The sequence below is a fragment of the Eulemur rufifrons genome, chromosome 2 (genome assembly GCF_041146395.1).
Source record: "Eulemur rufifrons isolate Redbay chromosome 2, OSU_ERuf_1, whole genome shotgun sequence".
Taxonomy (NCBI): Eukaryota; Metazoa; Chordata; class Mammalia; order Primates; family Lemuridae; genus Eulemur; species Eulemur rufifrons.
The window spans coordinates 14,408,273-14,434,975 of record NC_090984.1 but is presented as its reverse complement, the minus strand read 5'-3'; the positions used below and the strand labels follow the sequence as shown (position 1 = coordinate 14,434,975).

The following is a 26,703-nucleotide window of genomic DNA, read 5'->3' as shown; positions in this document are numbered from 1 at the left end:
TTTCTGTGGGTCCAGGCAAGGCTTAGCTGGGTCTTTTGCTTCGGGGTCTATCACAGATAGATATCTGTGGTAGATATTTTCTGGACTGTGGTTTCATCTGGAGGCTTAACTATGGCAGGATGTGCTTCCAAGCTCACTCAAGGGGTTGGTGGAAAGATTCAGTTCCTTAAGAGGCCTTGGACTGAAGCCCTCAGGATTTAGTGGTTGATGGGAGGCCACCATCAGTTTCTACATTTGTGGGCATCTGTCACTAGATTTATTATAGCAAACACCTGAACACAGCCAGAGAGAGTGAATAACACAAAAGTCATAGTCTTTTATAACCTAATTGCTGAAGTGACTTCTTATCACTGCGGTGTATACTGTTCATTAGTAATGAGTCACTGGGTCCAGTCCACAGTCAATGGGAGGAGATTTTGCAAGAATGTGAATCCCAAGAGGTAGGGATAATTTGAAGCCATTGCAGAATCTGGGTTTCTGGGTTGAATATTGTGCTCCCTAAATTCGTGCCCACTTGGAATCTGTGAATGTGATCTTATGTGGAAATAGGGTCTGTGCAGATGTAATCAAGTCAAGATGAGGACATACTAGTTTAGGGTTGACCCTAAATCCCATATAACTGGTGTTCTTATAAAAAGAGGGAACTTAGGAAACAGAGACACACACACAGAGGGAAGATGGCCATGTGTAGACAGACGTTGGACTTATGCTGACACAACCCCAGGAAGGCCAAAGATTGCTGGCAACCCAGAAGCTAGAAGAAGCAAGGCAAGATTCCTCCTTAGCACCTTCTTTAGAGGGAACATGGTCCTGCTGACAGCCAGACTATGGATTTTTAGCCTGCAGAGCTGTGAGACAGTAAATTTATGTTGTTTTATGCCACCAGCTTGTGGCGCTATGTTATAGCAGCCCTAGCAAACTATACACCTCTTCTATTCTTTATGATTTTTAATGCATGTAAAATAGTTAGCAGGCTTAGGTACCTAGGAGGACTCAGTAAGTATTAACTCTTATGCTACATAAGCCTGTTATAGAACCTTTTGCATTCTCTTAAAGGAGATAGTGTAGATGTAATGTGTAGACAACTGCTTCTATATTATTAACTCAATTAACACTGAATCCTTCAGGAAGCCTTCCACACAACCCTGATGTGTTGGGGTGCTCTGCTGTGTGTGCCCATGTCATCATGTTCTATTTATTAAGGGCTTCACTTGCAATCACTTAATTATTTACTTGTAATTATTTCCTTAATGCCTTTTCTTCCAGACTGCAAACTTCACAAGAGGACACCCTTGGTCTCTTTTACTAACCTCTATCCCTGTGGTTTAGCATTGTGTCTGGTGTTGAGTAGGTGCTCAGTAAATACTGCTGCCTGAAGTATTAAACTGGAAGCCACATTCTAACTCCCTTTTATATCTACTGTAGAACACATTTTGGATTTCTTAGATGGGAATTGGGGTGGGCTGCGAAAGCAGCAGGGAAAGACCCAACTTGACACTAATTGGAAGAAGTGATGTGAGTGAGGGTGGGTTTTCTCCCATATCCCATTTCATGGCTACTTTTTCCCCCCAGAGAACAGCAGCGGAAAGACACAGTCACCAGCGAGTATCTGGGTAAGTGGGATGAAGCCTGGGTTTGGGAAGCAGCTGGTCCATCTCACCACATCATTTTCCTGCTTTAACACTAGCAGCTTCCCTATGATTTTTAGGATGGAGTAGTTCTCATCCAGGGATGATTTTGTCCTCTATCCCAAGTGTCATCTGTCAAGGACTGGGGACACTTTTGGCTGTCAGAACATTAGGGGTGAGAGGGTCGTATGTTACTGGTATCTAGTGAATGAATAGACACCAGGGACACAGCTCAACATCCTACAATGTCCAGGACAGCCTCCCACAACCAAGCATTGACTGGTCTCAGATGTCAATAGAAATGAAGAAACTGTGGAAGAGTGACAATGCCTCACCTGTCATTTAGAGACTTGTGTCACAGTCTAGCATCTTGTGTCCACATCCACTAGTAGCACCTTAATCAATATTGTCTTCTGGGCTCATCCCTACCGCATTTATGCATATTTGTGCCTTCTGAAGTTTCCGTGAGAATCTACCTAATTAGTCTTATTTCTTTCAAAGGAAAGTCTGGGGACGAACGGAAGCAGAAAGGACCTTGCAAGAGAGGTTACCCAACTACTCCAGAAAACGGAATTAAGTGTCTGGAATTTGAGTTTTGTTTCTCCTGGACATGGTGAAGATCATAAGCTTGGTATAGGTAAGAGCTGCTGAGTAGGCTCCTGTGACCTCCATAAAGAGATCTGGGTCCTGGCGTGGGCAGGGCTTATGAATGATAAAATCTATGGGCTCCCAGAATCAGTCTTCTGTGCTCACATTACATGAGTAGGGCTCTGCTTTCAAAGATATAAATTCAAGGGACAAGAGAATAAACCAGTTCTCTTCCCCATTCCAACCTCCCTTAATATGGTGAAAATTACTTAAGAACATATCCACTATCCTACCATGGCAGGTAGAAAGGAAATCACTTTGGGTTATGCTCCTACTCTACTCTCATATAGTCACAACAACACAGAATACTTCATCTTTGGTCATCAAAATATGTGTAGATATTTTCCTGCACACTAAATAAGCAATTCTCCAGCAGATACCAGCTGGGTGCCTTATCATTCAATTCTGACATTATTTACCTGGAGGTAGCATCAGACCCCCCCAGTTTGTGCACTTAGTCCCATAAGAGCGTTTTCAGTTCAGACATCAATTGCAAATCCCAGGTTGTAACCTGTACTTCTGACCGTGCCCGGCTATAATTCAGAGTCCCGTGACCTCTCTCCTTGGGTGTGATTAATTTACTCACTGAACTCAGAGAGGCAATTTACTTGCATTTATCCATTTATTATAAAAGATATTATAAAACATACAGATGTCCAGCCAGATGGAAGAGATGCAGAGAACAAGGAATGGGAGAAGGGGGTATGGAGCTTCCAAGCCCTCTTTGGGCATGTCACACCCCAGGAACCTCCAAATTTTCAGCTACCTTGAAGCTGCTGGAACCACATTCTTCTGGATTTTGTTGGGTGCTTTATTATTTAGGCATGATTGATTACAGTATTGGACACTGGTATCAACTCAACATTCATCCTCTCCCCGTCCCTGTAGGTGGCATGGCATGGAAAGTTCCAACCCTTTAATCTCATGGTTGGTTTCCCCAATAACCAGCTCCCATCCTGAGCCCACAGGAGGTGGCTAAGAGTCACCTGGCTAGGACATAAGATGCCCAGGAAATTCCAAAGGATTTATTGAGTCACATGCTTCTGATCCTCAGGAAATCTCAAAGATCTTAGGAGCTGTGCGTCAGGAACAAAGACCAAATATCAGAACAAAAGATTTTCCTAGTGTGCCTATTGCTCAGGACATTACATGGGTTTTAATAGCTCTGTGTCAGGGACTGTGGTGTGTCCTTAACCTTTGCATCTGTTATATTGATAATTTTAAAGAATCAATTTTTGGCTTTGTTGATTATTTGTATCATTTTTATGTTTTCTTTTACATTTATTTCTTTTTTTTTTTGAGCAGAAGGAAAGAGAGGTTTATTAATTTGCCAGCAAATGAGGAGGTTGGTAGACTCCTGTCTTAAAGTACCAACATCCTCTTTTACATTTATTTCTACCCTTTATTATTTCATTCTACTTTCTTTGTATTTCATATTTAATTTTTTAACTTTTTGACTTGATAGCTTAGATCATTGATTTTTAAGGCATCCTCTTTTTTTAATGAATGCATTTAAATTCTTCAAATTTAGTATAAATTAGAGTTATACATTTCCCTCTAATTACTTCTTTGGATGCATCTTGCAAATTTTGAGATGTTGGGCTTTCATTATCACTCAGTGAAAAATATTTTAAAACTTTCTGTGAGAGTTATCACTTGACTTATGGGTTATTTAGAAACGTGTGTTTCATTCCCAAATATTTGAGCTTTTCTAGATGTCTTTGCATCTATTTAGAACTCAGGAAAATGAGCAAGAAAAAAATCAAAGAACCCTATCAAAAAGTGGGCAAAGAACATGAACAGAAACTTTTCAAAAGAAGACAGAATAATGGCCAATAAACATTTGAAAAAATGCTCAACATCTCTAATCATCAGGGAAATGCAAATCAAAACCACAGTGAGATATCGCTGATCTCCAGTGAGAATGGCTTTTATCAAAAATTCCCAAAACAATAAATGGTGGCATGGATGCGGAGAGACAGGAACACTCATACACTGCTGGTGGGACTGCAAACTAGTACAACTTCTGTGGAAAGCAATATGGAGATACCTCAAAGAGATGCATTGATAGTTTCTTATTTAATTTTATTGCTGGTGGTTATCAAGAAAGGATATGAACTTTGTCAAGTGTTTTTTCCACATCAATTCAGATGATCCCATGATTTTTATCTTTTGTTCTGTTAATGTGATGGATCCCAGTCATTGATTTGTGTATGCTGAACCAGACTTGCATACCAAGGATAAATCCCACGTGGTCACGATGTATAATCTCTTTGATGTGTTCTTGTCTGAGAGCATACTCTTTAAAATTTCAATCCTTTTAAATTCATTGAGACTTGTCTTATAGTCTATTTTGACAAGCGTTTCATGTGAACTTAATATCTGTACTAGCATTCCAAATCAACTGGTGTAACAAAGACTGAAATAACGATGTCTTAAAAAATGGCTTAACTATTATTTCTTTAACAGTTTGAGCATATGGAGCTCAGGGCTGATGTGGCTGTTCCATGGCTGCTCTGTGCTGTGTCATCTTCACCATTCAACTTCCATCTCGTGTTGTAAGATAGCTGCTCTGCTTCCACATCCTCTTTCCAGTCAGTGGGAGAGGGAAAAGAGAAGTAGCATGGATGCTCATTTTTTGTAGGACACATCATTCTGATTTTCCATCTGTTGGCCTGCAAATAGTTGCATGGCTTCACCTAGCTGCAAGGGAAGCTGGAAAATGACTTGTGTTCAGCTTCAATTTGGTAGTCCTGGTCCCAAAGTTGGGGTAAATGGTGACTGGGGACACTGAGTTGTCTGCCATAGCTCCTAGGACAATTTTCTTACTTGTCCAGAGACAAACTCCTTGTACTAAAAAAATTTATGAGCGTAATCTTTCATCAGATCTTGTGTTTATATGATATGGATAGAGTTTACTCAAAGAATTCTTCTTCAGTGCAACAGATTTTCCCCTAGTGATTTTACTTGGAAAACTTTCTAATACTTAGCTACTCTTGTTTAGAAAGATTATGTTCCTCCTTAACAGGGACTCCAATATCACTAGTTCACTTTTTTTCTTGCTCCTTAAGTAGCCTACGGTAAATGCTAAATTTGCACCCTCCTTAGTTCTAGCTCAGGGAGGCACAGCTGTCTCCTGTCATCTCCTGACCAGTGTGTGTCTTGCTCTGGACATTGTCACCACTTCACTCCCCCCAGCCAGTGATGTGGAGGGGCAAAGCCATCTGGTCTACCCTGCACTGGGGACATGGAATCAGCAGTAAGGGGTCTTCCAAAGAACAGAGGTCCTCAACAAGTTTTTTAGTCATGGGAAGTAAGTACAAAAGGACTCACTTTCTTCATGTTTTCAGTCTATGAAACCAAGAGGTGCAATGAGACAAGTGCAAAGACTCTCTTAGAAGCTGGAAACAACACGATGGATATCAACTGTGCTTATGCTTTCAAAGGAGCCACAACAGGTACTGTGACTACGATGGATTCTCTTGACTCCAAATCCTAGGCACCATTGTTTCATTTCTAGGTTACTAGACCAAGGGATAGGGACTTAAACCATTTTCAAAGTAGGAAGATTCTATGAGATTCTAGAATGAAAAGATCTTCCTTGAGCATTGATCAGGCAATTGGGGGAATAAAGTTGAAATCTTAAAAGGACTACACACTTTGTGATCCACACTTAGGTTCCAATAGGATTCCTTGATAGTCTTCCTTAAAAGGGACAGGCTGACACGTGCCTGTTTTCCATGTGATGTCTGAAAAGGTAACATTCGATTGTGGTAGATTACTTCAAATATCCTCTCCTTTGAGAAGAGTTTTATGAACCCCCTATTTAAAGAAGTCACCCAGTCTTTTTCTATCCTATAGCTTGGCAAACTTGTTCTGCAAAAGGATCAGAGAGTAAATATTTAGGCTTTTTGGACCAGATGATCTTTGTCATAACTACTCAAGTCTGCCATTGTAGCATGACAGCAACCATAGGTGGTATGTCAACGAAGCAGCGTGACTGTGTGCCAATAAAACTTTATTTACAAAAGGAGGTGGCAGGCTGGATTTGACCCTCATGCCATAGTTTGCCACCCCTGCTTTATCTCTTCACTTTTAGTCTCTGCAAAGCACCTGCACTGTGTCATTTTTTCTAATTTATCGATTGGTTTGTTATCCACCTCTCCCCCTACAATGTTAGCTCTCTGAGGGCACAGATTTTGTCTGTTTTGTTCACTGCTATGTTATGATACTTAGAATGTCTTGGCACACAGTAGGGGTTCAATAAATGTGTGAGGAAAGAATAAATAAATTAACTAATGCATATAAACTATTTCAAAGAGTAAGGCCTGGATACACAGAGAGTAACATGCCTGCTGCATCTACTAAAAAAAAAAAAATTCTCGGCTACTGATTTACCTTTTCTCTTTAGTATAGGGTGTAGAGTAGGGGAAGAGAGGAAAGGGATCTAAAAGTGAGTTCATTTTTATTTTTTTTATTTTTTATTTTTTTGAGGCAGGGTCTCACTCTGTCATCCCAGTTAGAGTGCAGTCATCATAGCTCACTGCAACCTCAGACTCCTGGGCTCAGGCGATCCTCCTGCCTCAGCCTCCCGAGTAGCTGGGACTACAGGTGCAGCCACCACACCCAGCTAATTTTTTCTATTTTTAGTAGAGACAGGGTCTCGCTCTTGCTCAGGCTTCTCTCAAACTCCTGAGCTCAAGGGATCTGCTTGTCTCGGCCTCCCAGAGCGCTAGGATTGTAAACGTGAGCCACTGTGCCCTGCCATGAGTTGATTTTTAAGATGGAGTGAATAATAATACAGGTGGTAAGTAGCTTTGGCCAAAATTGGATGGTGACACATGAATAATTGACATTTGGGAAACACGCCACAGGTTACAGAACATCCTTTGTGCATTGAACATCTGTGAATTAAATTGCACTTTCATAAAAAGCGAAGGGGAAGAGGAAGAGAAGGAGGTGGGGAAGGGGGACGGGGGAGAAAAGGCAAAGGAGTGACTTTAATAGAATGGGTCACCCTGCATACCTGTCCACTAAATCAGATACCCCAGAGCGAGTGGGAGATGGAGGATGGGAGTGTGAGCCTTCCTTAGCCTTCCTGAGCTCCACCTGCCGTTCTGAGGACACGCATTTTGCCACACAACTCTGATTGTGATGTGTAAGGGCTCACATATATTTTTACTACTCATTGATGAGCATATTTTCGCATATACCTACCTCTTAAATGTGTGGGGCCTTATAATATGTATTACATAGCCAAAAGTGCTGCGCTCCAAACTTCACGTAGTGTATTGAATGGGAAATTTAAGGGATTTCCGAGGGCAGTTTTAACTGTCCGTTGCTTGCCTTTTGACCCTCATCTAAGACACTAGTGGACCAACTTCCCAAACTATGCACATTCCTTAATGTTATTTCTCTTATTTTTTTCCCAGATAGAAGTGCAGTTGCCCTCATCACTTACCTATCTGTTGGAGATATTCTGAATGGATCCTTTTTTAAGAACAGAAGAGGATTGCGGGAAGTAAAACTAAACTCTCACATTGTGAGTGGCACCATTGGCTTGAAGGAAAAAGTTGACCTGTCTGGACCTGTAGTCCTGACTTTTCAACATACTCAGGTGAGCAGAAGCCAGGGCAGGTTCTCTGTGAGGTGTTTTAAAGCGAAGGGTGTATTATCAGCTTCCGGGTAGGGCAATGGATCCAAGGCTAATCACTCAGAGGTAGACTGACAAGAAGATGTGGAAACAACCCAAGTGCCCATCAATATATGAGTGGATTAATAAAATGTGGTATATGTATACCAGGGAGTTCTACTCAGCCATAAAAAACAATGGTGATCTAGCACTTCTTGTGTTATCCCGGATAGAGATGGAGCCCATTCTACTAAGGGAAATACAAGCACCACATGTACTCACCATCAAATTGGTACTAATTGATCAACACTTATGTGCACATATGGTAGTAATATTCATTGGGTGTTGGGCAGGTGGGAGCAGGCTAGGAGGGGATGGAGATATTCACACCTAATGTATGCGGTGTGCACCGTCTGGGGGATAGACATGCTAATGGTTCTGACTTGGGTGGTGCAAAGGCAATATACATAAACTAAACATTTGTACCCCCGTAATATTCTAAAATAAAAAAGACATTAAAAATCAATAAATTTGAAAATTAGAAAAAAGAAGAAATGTTAAAGCACCTTCAATGAAACATCACCTCACATCTGTTAGGATGGCTATTACCAAAAAGTCAACATATAAGTATTGGTGAGAACGTGGAGAAAAGGGAATTCTTATAGAGCTGTTGGTGGGAAATGTAAACTGGTGTAGTCACTGGAAAAGAGTATGAAGGCTCCTCAAGAAATTGAAAATAGAATATGATACGATGTAGCAATCCCACTTCCAGGTATGTAGCCAAAAGAATTGAAGAGACAATTGCACCCCCATGTTCATTGCAGCATTATTCACAGTAGCTAAGATATGGAAACAAACTGTTTTCACCAACAGATGAATAGATAAAGAAAATCTAGCACCTCGTATATTATCCTGGATCGAGCTTGAGCCCATGAGTCAAAGCGAGGTATCACAAGAATGAAAAAACAAGCACCACATGTACTCGCCATCAAATTGGTATTAACTGATCAACACTAAGGTGCTCACATGGTAGTAATATTCACTGGGTGCCAGTCAGGTGGGGGCGGTGGGGGTGGGTAAACTCACGGCTAATGGAGACGGAGCTCACTGTATGGGGGAAGGGCACACTTGTAGCCCTGCCTTGGACCAGGCAAAGGCATTACATGTAACCAAAATGTTTGTACCCCCATAATATTCTGAAATAAAAAAAATAATAATCAAACCAAGAAGGGACCCACTTTCATGCTATTCTCTTTTCCAGCCTGGAGGTGCGAGGACAAAACATTTGTGTGTCTACTGGGAAGAATCGCAGGAAGAGGGGGGCAGCTGGTCCACGGAGGGCTGCTCTCACGTGTACAGCAATGATACTCACACCCAATGCAAGTGCTACCACCTGTCCAGCTTTGCTGTCCTTGTGGCTCTAACCCCCAAGGTACCAACATTCATGGTCCCCTCTTGTCAACATGATTGTGTCTGGGAAACTGTGAGGTCATCTTCTGCATTTTGTAGAACAAGACTGTAAGATAAAGAGTCATGGGGTAGTAGTCACTCACGTGAGAGGGGATTCCGGGAAACACCAGTGGGGAACTGGGAAAATTAAAGGGGAAGAAGAGAGAAGCCAAGGCAGAGAGCATTATCAAGCCTTTCACCACTGTGGGCAAGTGGACCTTATTCATTCTGGGGGACTCTGGGAGTCAACGTAGAACTCACATCTCAGAGTCATTCTAACTGAGTGGAAAGAGAGCTGGGGTATTTACACTCCAGTTACCTTTAGTCATTTATTGAGAGTTGCACCCAGGGGATGTTGATTCTCTGACACTTCCATGGACATGGGCAGAGTGAGCTCAAGCTAACAAGGAAAGCCCTCAGACACTGGGGAGTTTCCTTGGCAGCCGCTACAGTGATAAGGTCCAAGGAGATCTGGGATTGAAATCATCTGTCACTCTGCAGGAGAAACTTACAACTAAACCTCCGCCTTCAGACGACAGGAAGGCAACTGGCTGTCACCAATGACATAATATAGTCCTCTGAATTTCCTAGGTCCCAACCTAGTCTAGGATAGTTAAATTATTTAAACTCAGGTTTAAGGAAATTTACTGAGCTTCTCCCCCTATTTCTTTTTAACTCTCATGTATTGAACATTTGCTATATGACAACCACTGTGTTGCATGCTTGCATGCTTTATATGCATGGCCTCATTTTAATATTTATCGAGTGCCTACTATACACCAGACATTGCTCTGGGTGTTAGAATACAACACAGAACAAAACAGATAAAAAAAAAAATCCCTGCCTTCATGGATATTATCTTTGAGTGTTTTGCTGTCCAACAGGATAACTAGACACATGTGGTTATAGAGCACCTGGAATGTAGCTAGGGCAACTGATGAACCAAATTATTAATTTCATTTAATTTTAATGATCCAAATTTAAAAACTGGAGAAGCGTATAATATTCTTCAGTTAAACACAACTTTTTGTTTGGTAGGACTACATTTCACTTTCACTACTGAAAATGCAGTGTCTGAATTGAGATGTGCTGTCAGTGTGAAATATCCGTTGGATTTCAAAGGCTTAATATGAAAAAGAAAGAGAAAGTGTATCTCACTAATAATTGTTCACATTTACAGTGATTCTGTATTTAACTCATAATATTTTGAATCTACTCAGTTAAATAAAATACACTGTTAATTTCATGTTTGTTTTTACTTTTATTATGGCTACTAGAAAATTTCAACTTACACACGAGGTTCATGGCTCACGTGTACCATTTCTTTTCTTTTCTTTTCTTTTTCTTTTAGACAGAGTCTCTCTCTGTTACCTGGGCCAGAGTGTGGTGGCCTCATCATAGCCCACTGCAACCTCTAACTCCTGGGCTCAAGTGATCTCCTGCCTCAGCCTCCCAAGTAGCTGGGACTACAGGCGTGGGCTAGCACACCTGGCTAATTTTTTTACTATTTTTAGTAGAGATGGGGTCTCAGTCTCGCTCTTGTTCAGGCTGGTCTCGAACTCTTGAACTCAAGTGATCCTCCTGCCTCAGCCACCCAGACATGTCCCGTTTCTATTGGACAGCACTGGTCTAGTTGTTTCGATTTTTCAACACTTCTGTGTGGAGAACACTATTAATGCCCCATGTTGAAGATGGGAACACCAAGTCTCAGACAGGTTAAGTCACTTGCTTCAGGGATTAAACTCAGAGGACCACCTGTCTTTCCATCAGGAATGCAGCAGCACAGCTGGAAACTATAACAGATTCCTCCTTTGGTGGCTTGCAGGAGGATCCTGCGCTGACTGTGATCACCCACGTGGGGCTCATCATCTCCCTGCTGTGCCTCTTCCTGGCCATCCTCACCTTCCTCCTGTGCCGGCCCATCCAGAACACCAGCACCACCCTCCACCTGCAGCTCTCCCTCTGCCTCTTCCTGGCCCACCTCCTTTTCCTCACAGGCATCAACAGAACTGAGCCTGAGGTATGCAATTAACCAAATTACCACATTGTTATAATCTAATCCAGCTATCTTCTCCTGAGAAAAGGTGAGGAGGGAGGCATTAATCAGGTGTGATGGTGTGGGGGGAAATGCATGAGTTCACATGTCAGCTCTCCTTCATATAACTCTGAACAAGACCCATAGTTTCAGAGGGACCATTTAGCAAAATGATTGAGAGTCAGTCTGATGGTATTAGTGTAACACTAGCTGCTGTAACAATCTACTTCAAAATGTCAGAGGCTCAGCACAATAGCAGTGACTTTTTCCCTTATGCATCAATAGAGGGTGAGCAAATAGGTTTTAAGAGTGTCTATCTTCTGCTCTCAGACTGATTGATGTTGTTCATTGTTCATACACAGCTTCCAAGGTCACCCTGGGGTCCTTTCCATTTTACCCAACTGGGAGTGGGAAAAGAGCATGGCAGAGTCCCTTGGGGGAGGTTTATATGGGCTGCACCAGGAAGTGATGGAGATCACGTTCCCTCACATTCTATTGGCTAGAACTCAGTCACATGGTCACATTTAACTGCAAGACCTGCTGGGAAATGTAGTCCCTAGCTGGGAAGCCACTTCCCAGGGACAAATACATGTTCTGTATTTGCAAGCTGGGGATGGACTTGAATTTTTGGTGGCCAGTGGCTTTGCCACACTGATCTACACTTGAATTCAACTCTTCATCCTACTTGCATGTGACCTTGTTGAAGTGACTTCCCCTTTTTATTTATTTTAGTTATATATTTTTTAAATTAACTGATAATAATTACATACATATTTGTGCACAATCTATTGTTTTGAAATATGTGTACATTATGGAATGGCTAAATCTCTCTAATTAACACATGCCTTATATCACATCCTCATTTTTGTGGTGAGAACACTTAAAATCTGCTCTCTTGGCAATTTTTAAGTGTAAAATAGCTTGTTATTAAACATAGTCACTGTGTTTTATGATAGATCTCTCGTGACTTCCTCTTTTTAAACTTCCTCTCTAAAACAGTGTCCCCGTCATAGGGCTCTAGTAAGGACTTAAAAAGATAAAAGATATTTAAATAGAAGAGTGTGGATTCATCGCTCAGATAGCAATACTAGCTTTTACCTTTATCGAGACCATGGCCATCATAATACTAAGGAAGAACTAGATGGAACTAGATGTTCTTCAAGGCTCCTTTTAACTGTAAAGCAGTATAAGCTCACAGCTAGAAAGTTATGAAAGCATTTTTTTTTTTTTCTGAGAAGTAGGCACTCCTTTCTGGGGGCCTCTCCCTAGTCTTGGTTGGTTTCCTTACAAGCAGGTACTGATAAGGATTCAGTCAAAGATTCAAGGAGACCCTCAGCCAATCTCCTCCTTCCCTTCTCCCCCACACCCTCTGTAGCTCCCTACTCTGTGGTATTTTGTCTCATAAATTCTAGCTAACTTGGGCTCCGTATTAGTTGTCTAGAGTTGTTGTAACAAAGTACCAAAGTACTCAGTGGCTTACTACCAGAAACGTATTGTCTCACAGTTCTGCAGACCAGGAGTCTAAAAATCGATCTGTTGACAGAGTTGGTTCTTACTAACGGCTGCACAGGAAAACCTGTTCCATGCTCCTCCCCAGCTTCTGGTGGTTTCTGGCCGTCTTTGGCATTCCTGGGCTTGTAGAAGCATCACCACCATCTCTGCCTTTATCTTCACCTGATGTTTTTCTTGTGTGTGTGTCTGTGTTCAAATTTGCCTTTCCTATAAAGACCTCAGTAATATCAGATGAGGGGCCCACCCTAGTGCAGTATGACCTTATCTTAAGTATTAATAATTACAATCTGCAAGCCTTTTTTTTTTTTTTTTTCAAATAAGGTAGCATTCTGAGATATGGGGGGAGAGCATTTCAATGTATAAATCTGGGAAAGGAAAACACAGTTCAACCCATCACAGTCTCCTGAAACTCTGAACTCCTGTTTCTTCAATTCAGCAAGACTGCTGGGGCTTATCTGGGGGTTTCCCTTCCCTGGGCTGTGACCTGGGAACCCTCTTTGGAAGTGAGCAGGAGGCCTCGGGGAGTCACCTCCTCTGTGTCCCTCCTTTTAGGAATCACTGTGTGCACTGCCTACTGTCCAGTATCTCAGACTCATAATCTCATGTATTTTATTCAACATTTAGTTCTTCAGGGTGGGAGAGTCAATGCAGTTCTTGTTACTTTATCATGACTAGACACGGACATCTTGTTACCCACGTGGAATGGAGAACTTTGTATCTGTGAACATGTCTGGAGAATTGTGAGAGATCATAAAGCACAACTTCTAGAAAAGTATATTCATTTACTAGGGCTGCCGTGAGAGAGTACCACAGACTGGGTGACTTAAACAATAGAAATTTATTTTCCCACGGTTTCGGGGGGTGCAAGCCTGAGACCTAGGTGTCTGCAGGGTTGGTTTCTTCCGGGGCCTCTCTCCTTGGCTTGGAGATGACTGTCTTCTCTCTGTGTCTTCATCTGGTTGTCCCTGTGTGTGTGACTGTGTCCCAACCGCCTCTTGTTATGTGGACGTGAGTCAGATTGGATAAAGCCCACTCAAATGGCCTCGTTTTACCTTAATCACCTCTTTAAAGGCCCCGTCTCCAAGTACAGTCCCACCATGCAGTGCTGAGGATTAGAACTGCAGCCCGTGAACTTGGAAGAACACAGTTCAGCCCGTAACAAAGACAGAATGATGTCGTCAATTGAGCTTTTTAATCTTTTCTGATGTAGATAAACCAAACTGGGTTTTCTCTTTATATCAACCAACAAACCTAAGCCTCTGTAATTTCCAAGATGATAAAACCCCACTATGATTTATGTTTTCAGAATGTTTTCACCTACAGAAGTGTAAAGGCAAACTTGAAAAAAAAAAATACAAGTGTTTCTGATAGTTGCCAAACATCAATATAATATAGAATACTGTTCATACTTCAATAGGAGGTCATTGGAAATGTACAAGTTAGTAGATGTATCACAAGTTACTCTTGATGAGATCTGGGTATCTAATGTATAGCATGGTGAGTATAGTTAATAACAATGTGTGACCTATTTAAAAATTGCAAAGAGAGTAGATTTTAAATGTTCACATCGTAAAAAATAAGTATGTGAGGTGATGCATATGTTAATTAGCTGGATATAATTATTCCACAATGTGTGTCTATATATATATACACACACATATATATAAAATCACATTGTACATGGTAACTACATAAAATTTTTATTTGTCAATTATACCTAATAGAAAATAAAATTTAAAAATAATAATGTCATGTATACTTAAAATTTGCTAAAAGAGTATACCTTAAGTCTTCCCATCGTACACACAAAGAAATGGTAACTATATGAGTGTGGGTATGTTAATTAGCTTCATTGTAGCAATCCTTTGCTGAAGGTTTATGTACATCAAAACACCACGTTGTACACCTTCAATACACGCAATTTTTAACTTTGTTAATCATATATCAATAAAGCTGAAAAAAGATCTGAAAGACACTTTAGTCATTAAATAAGATCTAGAGGTATTTGGGCTGCTAAGTTTAAAACATTCTGCTTTGGAAGAAACATCAGAACCCAGTGTAACCTAGCTTGGTAACATTTCCTTTTCTGATTGAATAGTTATATGTGTGTGTGTGTGTGTGTGTGTGTATACCTTAGATAGTTTAGAAATGTGTAGTACTTGAGATGTTTCTATAATAGATCAAAAGCAAAAAAAAAAAAAAAAACCAGACACAGTTAAAAATTTAATTTCTTAGTATTTATTTGTGTGGTTATTCCATTTATGGCATGTGATCCTGGTGTTTGCGCCTAAGGAAAGTGATGTCAGGTGGCCCTAAAAATACATTTATTTGCGTTGAGGCAGCTTTAGTGAATGGTGGATGTTTCCTTCCATGTGCTCATTAACATTCTGTTCCCAAAACAGATCCTGCAGCAAGTGAGTGCAAGTTGCTTATTTGTGACGGAGCTAAGAAACACGGATCTGAGAGGGGGGAAAAAGACATGGAAGGAAAAACAGTCATTAAATAGAAGTGTTTTTTAATTTCAAAGTATTATGGGGGTACATATGTTTTTGGTTACATAGATCGCTTTTGTAATGCTTGAGTCAGGGTTAAAAGTATACCTGTCATCCATTTCGTGTTCATTGTACCAATTAGGTAGATTTTCACCCATCCTCTCTGCCCCCTGCCCCACTGCTTGATTTTTTTTGAGATTTACTTCCCTATATGCATATGTGTGCTCATTGGTTATGTCCAATTTAATAGTGAGTACATGTGGTGTTTGTTTTTCCATTCTTTAAATCTGAAGTTCCCCAACCCCTGGGCCAGACCAGTACTGGTCTATGGCTTGTTAGGAACTGGGCTGCACAGCAGCAGGTGAGTGGCGGGCAAGTGAAGCTTTGTCTGTATTTACAGCCGCTCCCCAACGCTCACATCCCTGCATAAGCTTTTCCACAACCCAGGTCCATGGAAAGATTGTCTTCCATGAAACTGGTCCCTAGTGCTAAAAAGGTTGGGGACTGCTGCTTTAGATACTTCACTTAGGATAATGGTCTTCCAGTTCCAATCATGTTGCTGCAAAAGGCATTAAGTCATCCTTCTTCGTGGATGAGTAATGTTCCATGTATACATATACCACATTTTGTTAAGAAGTGTTTCAGGCCGGGCGAGGTGGCTCACGCCTGTAATCCTAGCTCTCTGGGAGGCCGAGGTGGGCGGATCGTTTGAGCTCAGGAGTTCGAGACCAGCCTGAGCAAGAGCGAGACCCCATCTCTACTAAAAATAGAAAGAAATTATATGGACAGCTAAAAATATATATAGAAAAAATTAGCCGGGCATGGTGGTGCATGCCTGTAGTCCCAGCTACTCGGGAGGCTGAGACAGGAGGATCACTTGAGCCCAGGAGTTTGAGGTTGCTGTGAGCTAGGCTGACGCCACGGCACTCACTCTAGCCTGGGCAACAGAGTGAGACTCTGTCTCAAAAAAAAAAAAAAAAAAAAAAAAGAAGTGTTTCAAAGAACCTTTCCACTGACAGCAACTGGAACATAATGCCACTGAGGAGCTCCAGGGGGCAGCATAGAGCACATGTCTTAGAACTCTCCCACCTGAAGGGCTTGAGCAATGGAGTATTTACCTACCAAGTTTTGTCTGTTATGCATTTGGGAAGCTGTTCCCAGGATGGCTATTCCTCACTTTCTGGCTTGCTCCATGCGTGAGATAAGAAGACTTCAATGGCCGGCAGAAATCCCCAGAAAATGTGTCACCCCCAGGCAAAATGTCCCAGGTGCTCAAAGTGAAATTCCAGGCAGCAGCATCCAGGAAATGCTGAGAGCTGAGGCTATAGTCAGGTACAGATCACATCTGCTGCACGCCCCTCACTCTTCTCTCCCCCTCCAGGTGCTCTGCTCCGTCATTGCAGGGCTGCTGCACTACCTCTACCTGGCCGCCTTCACCTGGATGTTCCTCGAAGGGCTGTACCTCTTCCTCACCGTCAGGAACCTCAAGGTGGCCAACTACACCACCTCAGGCCAATTCAAGAAGAGGTTCATGTACCCTATAGGCTATGGGATTCCGGCTGTAATTGTTGCTGTGTCTGCAATAGCTGGACACAAAAATTATGGAACATATACTCAGTAAGCATAATGTGTGTGTTTGTGGTGGAAGTGGTGTCCATGGCCCCTGTGTGATTTGAAATCAAAATGTTTTTTTAATTTGACCTCCAACAGTGAATTTTCTTTTTTGTGACAGGGTCTACCTCCATTTCCCTAGGTAGAGTGTAGTGTGTGATCATAGCTCAGTGTAACTTCAAACTCCTGGGCTCAAGAGATCCTCCCGCCTCAGCCTCCCAGAGTGCTAGAATTATAGGCATGAGCCACCCTGCCCTCACAATTGTGAATTATACTTCAAATCAGTCCTTCCTTAAGCCTGAATTCTATTTTCTCCTGGAAATCCCTAGCATGATGTTCTCAGCATCGCTGGGGTTGGATCCCTCTGGGAATTTTGGTGAAAGCCAGACCCCTTTCCCGAGACAAATATACATACGCACAAAAGCTTGAATGCACCTTCAGTTAGTTCAGGACAGGTAAAACCAATCCATGGCCCTACGCTAAGAACCTGCACGCTACATCTGCTAGAGTAGGAAGAATGGGTTGAGATTAATCCCTAACACCTAAAGAATAACAAAGTTAACAGCTATCAAAGGCCTATGATGTATCAGAGCTAGCGCTACCTGGATGCAGGAGCTCATGTCATTCTCACTGGGACCCTACAAGGTTGACAGTTTATTGTCTCATGCACAGGACATCGAAAGCTTCATCCGTTTCATAAACTTTCCCAAGGTCAGAGCTAAAAGGACAGTAAGTTAGAATTCCCAAGACAGTACTCTTAACAGCCATGTGTTACTGCCTCACTCAAGCTCTGCACACAGTAGTTAGTTGAAGAAGTTGCTATGTTGGTCATGGCACGTGGGTTAGTAGGTAGGTTGTACATGCATGAAAGCATCATGTATGTTGCTGTCCCTCTTGTAGTCAAAGGGATGCTGAGTTTTCCACTAGAACCCTACGTCCCACCAGAACGGTTCTGGAGGTAGAATGGCAGGGGAGATTGGAGGTTACCAAACTTTTTCTATAAAAGGCCAGACGATCACTATTTGTGGCTTTGCAGGCCACACGGTCTCTGTTGCAATGACTCAACATTGACCTTGTCAGATGAAAGCAGCATTGACAATACGTGAATGAATGAGTATGGCTGTGTTTCAACACAACTTTATTTACAAACACAAATAGTGGACAGGATCTGGCCCATACGTCACGGTTTGCAACCCTTGGAACAGAACTCAGGTGTGGAAGGTTTCCTGCCCACTGAGTGTTGGCCATTCCTTGTTCCTTTTATCAGATTCATAAGGCTGCGTCCCCTTTCAGAGTAAGTTATACTATCTTTGCCAACATAAGTCAGAGCAGGATACAAAGTATTTGGGCAACAGAATAATTGGTACACAGAAAGTGCTTACTTGGTGTTGCTTGTATTTATGGTTATAGTTAAATTATTATTTTTATTCTCCTCATTATAACAATCGTTATCACCATGAAAACATTTATCAAGCTTTAACTCTTTGCCAGGAACTCTACCCAAAACTTCACGCACATTATCTTATTTAATCTTTTCTACAAGTTCTATGCAAGGGAAACTACAACATTCTGGTGAAAAAAAAATTAAAGAGTCAAAATAAAGTGGAGTGATATCTCATGTTTATGAATAGAAAGATTCCTTATGGTCAAGATGTCAGTTCTTTTCAACTTGATCTATACATGGAACACATTCCCAATCAAACTTCCAGAAAATTATAGTGTGGGTAATGATATGGTGATTCTAAAGTTTATAGAAAGGAGACAAAAGACCCAGAAGACCTAACATAATATCAAAGGAGAACAACAAAGGCAGAGGACTGACATTAGCCAACTTCAGGACTTGGTGTGTAGCTACTGTATCATTTAATCTCTCCAGTGCTTCAGTGAGCTCCACTTCACACTTTGGGAAATTGAGGCTCAGAGGATACAGCTTGTGTCAGACGAGGACCCACACCTGGCTCCATCTGAAATTCTGGTTCTGAACCAAACAGCTCCTGGCACTGTTCAGATCTTGCTCCGGGAGCCGTATCCAAGCTCCCTGCCTTCTCCCAAGGAGCAGGCAGCTAATGCGTCTCTTTCTCTCAACAGCTGCTGGCTCAAGCTTGAGAAAGGGTTCATTTGGAGCTTCATGGGGCCCGTGGGAGTCATCATCTTGGTAGGTGATAGTTATTTATGGGGGTGTCTGCCATGGGGGCCAAACATACTCAATGTGTTTCTTACCTTAGAGCAGAAATGAGATAAAGATAAGAAATACAACCCCTTTGATAAGGATCAACCCCTCTTCCTGAAAATACTGTCTTCACTTGTCTTTCTCTGCATTCCCTCTTACTCAGTAGTTGCTCTGACATATTAATAATATAACCATCTGCTGGGGATTCTGCTCAGAACCTCACATTTGTTCATTCAACAGATATTTGGTGAGTGTCCTCTCTGCACAGGGTGACAGGTGTTTTCCTGGTTGTCAGGAACTTCCTTATTTTACCTGTCGTCTGGCATAGAAGTTAATAGGACCCTTCCACTCTCAAAGTGTCCTGGTTTGAATAACAAATCATATGGTCACTCAAACCAAGTGCTATAGGATGTATACAGTGTGTCGTCTGCAATAGACCAGAGCATATGTCCATACCATCCTTATGAAGCCTGTATCGTTTGGGAAAAGAGTCTTAGGTCCACCTCAAGTTGGAGTGGATGAAATGGCCTGAAAAGAAAATTCAAAGTCATTTCTATGATGCTTCCACAGATAAACCTGGTGTTCTACTTCCAAATTCTGTGGATTTTGAGAAGCAAACTTTCCTCCCTCAATAAAGAAGTTTCCACCATTCAGGACACCAGGTAAGAAGGTTCCAGAATCCGCGGTACCCACAGATTATTCCTATATAACTATTCTTCCTGGGAAAGAGAAAAAGCCAGATAAAAATATGACATAAATTTTCCTAGCACTCCATAAAGAGTATGTGAGGGACAACTTCTAGAAGAAGTAAAAATGATTTTAGGGTAACTCAACACACTCCTTTATTTCTTTATTTGAGAAACATTTATCAAATGTCTCCTTTGTATGACGCACTCCCTGTATGAAATCAATGCCAAAATCTACATTATCCTTTTCCCCACAAGAGTCTATCCATGTCTGGACACTGTTCTCCTTGGTTGTGGAAACTCAATTCTCATGAATACCAATCTAAAGCATTAAGAATAATGATGAGGCCGGGCGCGGTGGCTCACTCCTGTAATCCTAGCACTCTGGGAGGCCGAGGCGGGAGGATCGCTCAAGGTTAGGAGTTCGAGACCAGCCTGAGCAAGAGCGAGACCCTGTCCCTACTAAAAAATAGAAAGAAATTAGCTGGAAAACTAAAAATATATATAGAAAAAATTAGCCGGGCATAGTGGCGCATGCCTGTAGTCCCAGCTACTCAGGAGGCTTAGGCAGGAGGATTGCTTGAGCCCAGGAGTTTGAGGTTGCTGTGAGCTAGGCTGACGCCACGGCACTCTAGCTCAGGCAACAGAGTGAGACACTGTCTCAAACAAACAAACAAACAAACATGAAAAACAACAAAAAAGAATAATTATGACAACAACTAATATTAAGTAGGAAGTTGGTAGATACAGGGCATTTATCAATATTATTTCATGGAATGCTTCTAACTCCAACCTATGTGGTGGATACTACTAACATCCCCACTTATAACATGAGCTCACTGCTCACCTTACCCAGGAGTCGGTCAGTATCTTGCATCAGTGAGTCATAAAGTGGATAAAACTTAAAGGAATATGTTTCCAATTTCAGATCCTGGCTTTGTTCTCATCTACTTATCAGATCAACTTAACCTCTCTTAGCCTCAGTTTCCTCAATCCTATAAGTGACATTAGAGTGTCACTTTTCTTAATGTTTCCCTAGCCCTACACGTGTGCACAAGTGCACACGCACATGCAAATACACACACACGCACACCCACACTCTCACACAGCAGCTCTCCCTGCCAGCTGCCATGGACAATCCCACTCCATCGTAACAAACACAATCTTTGTTTGAAGAAACCCAACACTGGGTTATGTTCTGAAGTCAGAACATCATCATCATCCAAATATTTCCAATACAAATTTCTAGAAGCATCTCCCACAAATCTTCCAGTAAGTCCAGGTGGAAGACTTTGCAGACAGATCAAATCGTTTCCAAGACATGGGGAAGAAAGCACTATTCTCAGTGATCCGCAGTGATTGACAGCAAGAGTTCTACCTTGGCCTCGAGCTGGGTGACCTTGTCTTAGTCAGGTAACTGCACCAGGTTGTCGTGAGGTTTAAATAAGGTAGTGCACACGAGGCATTGAGTCAGCACTGGTATGAACTGAATGTGTGGTGAATACCTGATAAACCATAGTCATTATTACTCTTTTTTCCCCAGAGTCATGACGTTTAAAGCCATTGCTCAGCTATTTGTGCTGGGATGTTCTTGGGGCCTTGGTTTTTTCATGGTTAAAGAAGTAGGGAAGACGGTTGGCTCTGTCATCGCCTACTTATTCACCATCGTCAACGTCCTGCAGGGGGCGTTGCTCTTTGTGGTCCACTGTCTCCTGAATCGCCAGGTAAGGCTCCTTATTTCATTCCTCATCATCCTAGTCCCAGCGTCTCAGTGGATGGTTGTTCACATTCTCACCCTTCCCTGGCCTTTGATTTTGGGGCTCTCTTGAGTTTGAAAAGAGGGTTTAGTCACTGCTTGGGTGTGCTGTGTGCTTTCGGTTTCATCTGTTCAGCATCCTTTTCTACAATCTAGGAATTTGCATTTAAACAAAATGAATCGACTCGAGTATGACCAAGATCAAACAGAAAACTAATGAAAGAGTCTTAGAGAGTCGGGCGTGGTGTCTTTCAGATCTTTAGTCTCCCATTTCAGGGTCCTTTCTCCCAAACCGTGCTCTGGATGTAACACGAGCCTGTGTACTCCTCAAACTTGCAGGTGCGAATGGAATACAAGAAGTGGTTTAGTGGCTTTCGGAAAGGGGTCGAAACTGAAAGCACTGAGATGTCTCACTCTACCACGCACACCAAAGAGGTATGATCAGCTCACCTAGGGTGGCTTGTCTGAACCCAACATCTCCTGCTTCCAGGAGCTTCCTGGTTCTTTCATCTGAATGAAAAGAGAAATTGCATCAGGTTCCTGCATTATGTAGCTGAAGTTTCTGGGTTTTGAGACCCAAACCAGAAGAACTCTTCCTTCTTTATCTCCTTGCTTCCTTCTTCCCTCCCTCCCTGCCTCCCTCCCTTCCTTCTTTTCTTCCTTGCACAAACATCAAAAGGATATTGAACACAAAATTTTAGATGAATTTAATAACATTCATTTAACAAATATTTACTGCTCCCTGTGTGTAGGTGCCAGAGAAACTCCAGTGGACAGATTGACAAAGTCCTTGCTCTCATGGAGCTAACATGCTAGTGGTGGTGGTGGGGGAGGCAGAAAACAAACCACAGAAAGTGAATTTTATGGCATGTTAGAAAGGATGAATGCTACAGAAAAAGAAATGGAGCAATAGAGAGTGGATTGCTCGGGGTGAGAGGAGTCCAGGTGTAAATAAGGCGGCCACAATGAGCCTCAGTGAGAAGCTGACACTGAGTGAAAGCCTGAAGGCTGTGCATGGTAAAAATGGCCTCTGGTTTGTAAAATTGTCTAGATTTGCAGGACTATGAATAGACTCTAGGGGCTGTGGTTGGAAGCCATGGTTAACTGAGTGTTGTGACTCTTATAACTGGGCTTGTCCCTTGCAGCAGCCTGGATGTTACAAGAGACATGAGCTTTATCTGGGACATGGAGCTTCTAAGCCAGGGTCGCTACTGCACCTGTCATCGTAAGGATTAAATGATGTGAAATATGTTAAATGCTTAAAATGCTGCTGAGCACCATGGTACTCTCCCTGTAAATGCTTGTCCGAAGATACTAAAACAAACCATTATAGCTGGTGGGTTTTGGAGGCAAAAAGGAAGTAGAGTCGTATATGAGGACATCTTTAGTGAGCTTTCAACCTTACAGAAATCCTAGCTTGTCCTCTCTAGGCAAGCTAGAAGTTTCAGTTCATTTCTGAGACGCTAATTTCTCTTTCACTTTTTCTCCTTATTGTCTCTTCCCACGTAGGAAGGACTAGACAAGTCATCAGAAGTCTCTCCTAGAAGAGACACCACATGGACCCCACCACAGCCTCCAGTTCATTTTGTCTCTGCTTCTTGGCTAAGGAAGGAGAACTGACCTGTTTATTGACGGCGCCCCACTGTGGTCAGATATGGATTGGGAAAATGCCACCATTACTATCTTTGCCTGTGAAAAGTCCAGACTCATTTACCTAGTGTGGCTTTTTTTCTGTATAGAAAGAACGGGGCACCCAGGAGCTCCAGGAGTGTGGCACCTGCAACTGTGTCCAAAGGATGCTTTTTAACGACGAGGGGAAAAGTGGATTTTCTTCTTCCTGCTATGGTCACCTTGCCTGAAACTCCTCAGCTGGGATCTGGATTCAGCGTGGTCTCTCGCTGACCTCTCTGCTACATTTTATTCTCCCGAAGATCTTGCCTCATCAGTCCACATAATGCAACAATTCCCATATGGCTATACATGAAAAAGGGGGGTTACATTCTTGCAAATGCAAAAATATACCATCATCCCGGCTTAGGGGCACTTTGTTCCTGGATAGAATCTTTTGTGCAAAGACAAAAAAAAATCTTTTTGTCCTGAGAGACTTTGCCCATTTTCTTTGCGTGAGACATTCTTGAATCTTACCTGTATACCTGGGTTAAAGATCATTTTGTTTTCTTAGTGTCATCTTGAACATGTCCCAACACAGATGCCCCTGAAACAAAGTAATCAGTGGTTTGGACTTATTTGTTTTGTTCTACCATTTCTAGTTACTTTTCCAAAGTTATTGGTTTGTAGATGTGTTTTTCAGCACATTAACGAATGTGTGGGTGACTTTGTTATCAGAAGATATTTCCAAAACTATTTTAAATGACAAAATGACTGTCAATGTTAAAATAGCAGGCAAGAGTCACTGTCATTTATTTGAAGAAATTTCATGTGTGGTTTTTGGGTCCTGGTCGAAGGACTGTGTCCTGTTCTGCTTAATCAGCTCAAATGTCTTCTCCGTATGACAGCAGTGTAAACAGAGTGTCTGATCCACGCCACCTGCTGGCTTTGAAATCATGTGATTCCTTTTGAAAAGCAAGAGTTTAGAAATATTCACATGGTTTTTAAATGTGTGCATGAGGTTCGACTTTTCATATTGCACAATTTAAAATCTGCACAATTAAAACTTGCATGAAGCCAGGCGAGGTGGCTTACACCTGTGATCCTAGCTCTATGGGAGGCCAAGGCAGGAGGATTGCTTCAGCTCAGGAGTTCGAAACCAGCCTGGGCAACATAGTGAGACCTTGTCTCTACAAAAAATAGAAAAACGAGCTGAGCATGGTGGCTGCACCTGTAGTTCCAGCTACTCAGGAGGCTGAGGCAGGAGTATCGCTTGAGCTCAGGAGTTGGAGGTTGGTGTGAGCTACGATGACACCACTGCACTCTAGCCTGTGCGACAGAATGAGACTCTGTCTCAAAAAAACAAAACAAAACAAAACAAAACAAAACTTGCATGAAATGCAAACTTCCTGGGCAGTTGACAAATCTTGTGCCTAATTGTCATTCATGTTGCTATTGTTGCAAGACAGTTGCAAAAAGACAGAATAAATAATGTCACAGGTTTGGATTCAGTCTTTTCTATTGAACATTTTTCCTTTCTCCCCATATGAAGCTGCCTTCTTTCTTTCCTCCTCCTCCCATTCCTTTGCATTCTTTTCAAGAACCAGCCTGGCTTCTGCTTCCTTCAAACCCTTTTCTTATTCAGGCTCTCAAGTAAATCCATCTTTTTTACTCAATTTGTTAAGGACTGTACTAGATGACTCACCCCACATGTGCTGTGCTGTTTCACAGACAGTGTTATGTGTGCTAGTACATCATGCCTCCCTAGATTATAAACCTCTTGAAGGCAAAGATGGAGATGGAAAATTAAATGTTCCTTTCTGCCACTTAATCATGATCTCTCAAGCTCTACACTGTTGATACTTTGGGCTGGATGGTTCCTTGTTTGCCAGGGACTGGTCTTTGCATTGTAGGATGTTTAGCTACACCTCTGCTCTCTCCTACCTAGAGGCCAGCAACGTTCCCCACCAGTCCTGACAACCAGAGACTCTTCCAGGGAACAAATATGCCCCCCAGTTGAAAACCATTGGTCCAGGGATTACTTCGTAGCGAACTGCAAAGTAGCAGTAATAACTAAAGGTGGATGAGGTGATTTTGAGTAAGAAAAATGGGGAAAAACAATAGCATTGCAATGTGCATTTGTCAGGTAGCTGGACCAGACCCAATCCCAACTTTCAGGGATTAAGATTGTATAATATTGGCTGGGCGCCGTGGCTCAAGCCTGTAATCCTAGCACTCTGGGAGGCCGAGGCAGGAGGATTGCCTGAGGTCAGGAGTTTGAGACCAACCTGAGCAAGAGTGAGACCCTGTCTCTACTAAAAATAGAAAGAAATGATCTGGACAGCTAAAATTATATGTATAGAAAAAAAATTAGCCGGGCATAGTGGCGCATGCCTGTAGTCCCAGCTACTTGGGAGGCTGAGGCAGAAGGATTGCTTAAGCCCAGGAGTTTGAGGTTGCTGTGAGCTAGGCTGACGCCACAGCACTCTAGCCCAGGCAATAGAGCGAGACTCTGTCTCAAAAAAAAAAAAAAAAAAAAAGATTGTATAATATGAACGTAAATTGCTAACATTTAACCTTGTCTTTCAATTATGAGGAACTAAGTAATAACTGAATTCTACTTTGAGTTTTCTTAGCTTTTTTTTTCATACTTACTTTTGCCCTACGTTTAATGTATACAAATATATGGGGTACAAGTGCAATTTTGTTCATGCATAGATTGCATAACGGTCCAGTTAGAAGTTTTAGGGTGTCCATCACCCGAATAACGTACATTGTACCCATTAAGTAATTTCACTTGCTCCATCCCCCTCCCTCCATTCACACTTCCAAGTCTCCTTTGTCTGTCATTCCATGCTCTACGTCCACGTAGACACACATTTTTTAGCACCTACTTATGAGTGAGAACATGTGATATTTGTCTATGTGCAGTGGGTTTCACTTAAGATAATGACCTCCAGTTCCATCTGTGTTTTATTTGAACTGCTCTGAGACCTAGAATCCTACAATGTTGCTAGAGGTAAGAAAATATAATGGAAACAAAATTATGGGAAAGCTATGAATAGAACCTTATGGAATAAATACTGTTACTCGTTACTGAATGCTTAATTAACAAAATGTATGTATTTTTTATTAATAGCAGTCTCCATATTCTGTTTTTGTTTTAATTCATTATGGCCAGCATGCTGCCTGGGTCAGTAGATGCTCAATAAATTTAAATCAGTAATCCCTGTCTCCCTGAAATGTGCAAAACCAAACTGTAACCCCACCACTGCGAGTCCACTTGCTCAAGGCTTCTTGGGCGTGGCTCTGGGTCATGTCCTCAAATTTGGCTCAGAATAAGCCTCTTTAAATTATTTTACAGAATTTGGCTTCTTTTCCATTAATAGAAAACAACCTTTCTGCTAGGTGGTGAGTGTTAAACATCCTGTTTTCTTAGGTTCTAGAAAAGTCATAATATAACCTTATCCAGCCGG

At 41.9% G+C, this 26,703-nt stretch overlaps 1 protein-coding gene across 1 annotated transcript in view; it reads left to right on the top strand.

Annotated features, from left to right (window-relative positions):
• Positions 1-26,703, top strand: part of LOC138397516 (putative adhesion G protein-coupled receptor E4P) — a 33,416-nt gene that overhangs the window by 5,142 nt on the left and 1,571 nt on the right. Inside the window, exons 5-15 of the mRNA XM_069491636.1 lie at positions 1,573-1,613; positions 2,130-2,265; positions 5,627-5,734; positions 7,709-7,893; positions 9,170-9,340; positions 11,183-11,377; positions 16,778-17,013; positions 19,096-19,162; positions 19,748-19,839; positions 21,407-21,587; positions 21,959-22,054. Coding sequence (XP_069347737.1) covers positions 1,573-1,613; positions 2,130-2,265; positions 5,627-5,734; positions 7,709-7,893; positions 9,170-9,340; positions 11,183-11,377; positions 16,778-17,013; positions 19,096-19,162; positions 19,748-19,839; positions 21,407-21,587; positions 21,959-22,054 — 1,508 coding nt within the window. The remainder of the gene's footprint in view (positions 1-1,572; positions 1,614-2,129; positions 2,266-5,626; positions 5,735-7,708; positions 7,894-9,169; positions 9,341-11,182; positions 11,378-16,777; positions 17,014-19,095; positions 19,163-19,747; positions 19,840-21,406; positions 21,588-21,958; positions 22,055-26,703) is intronic.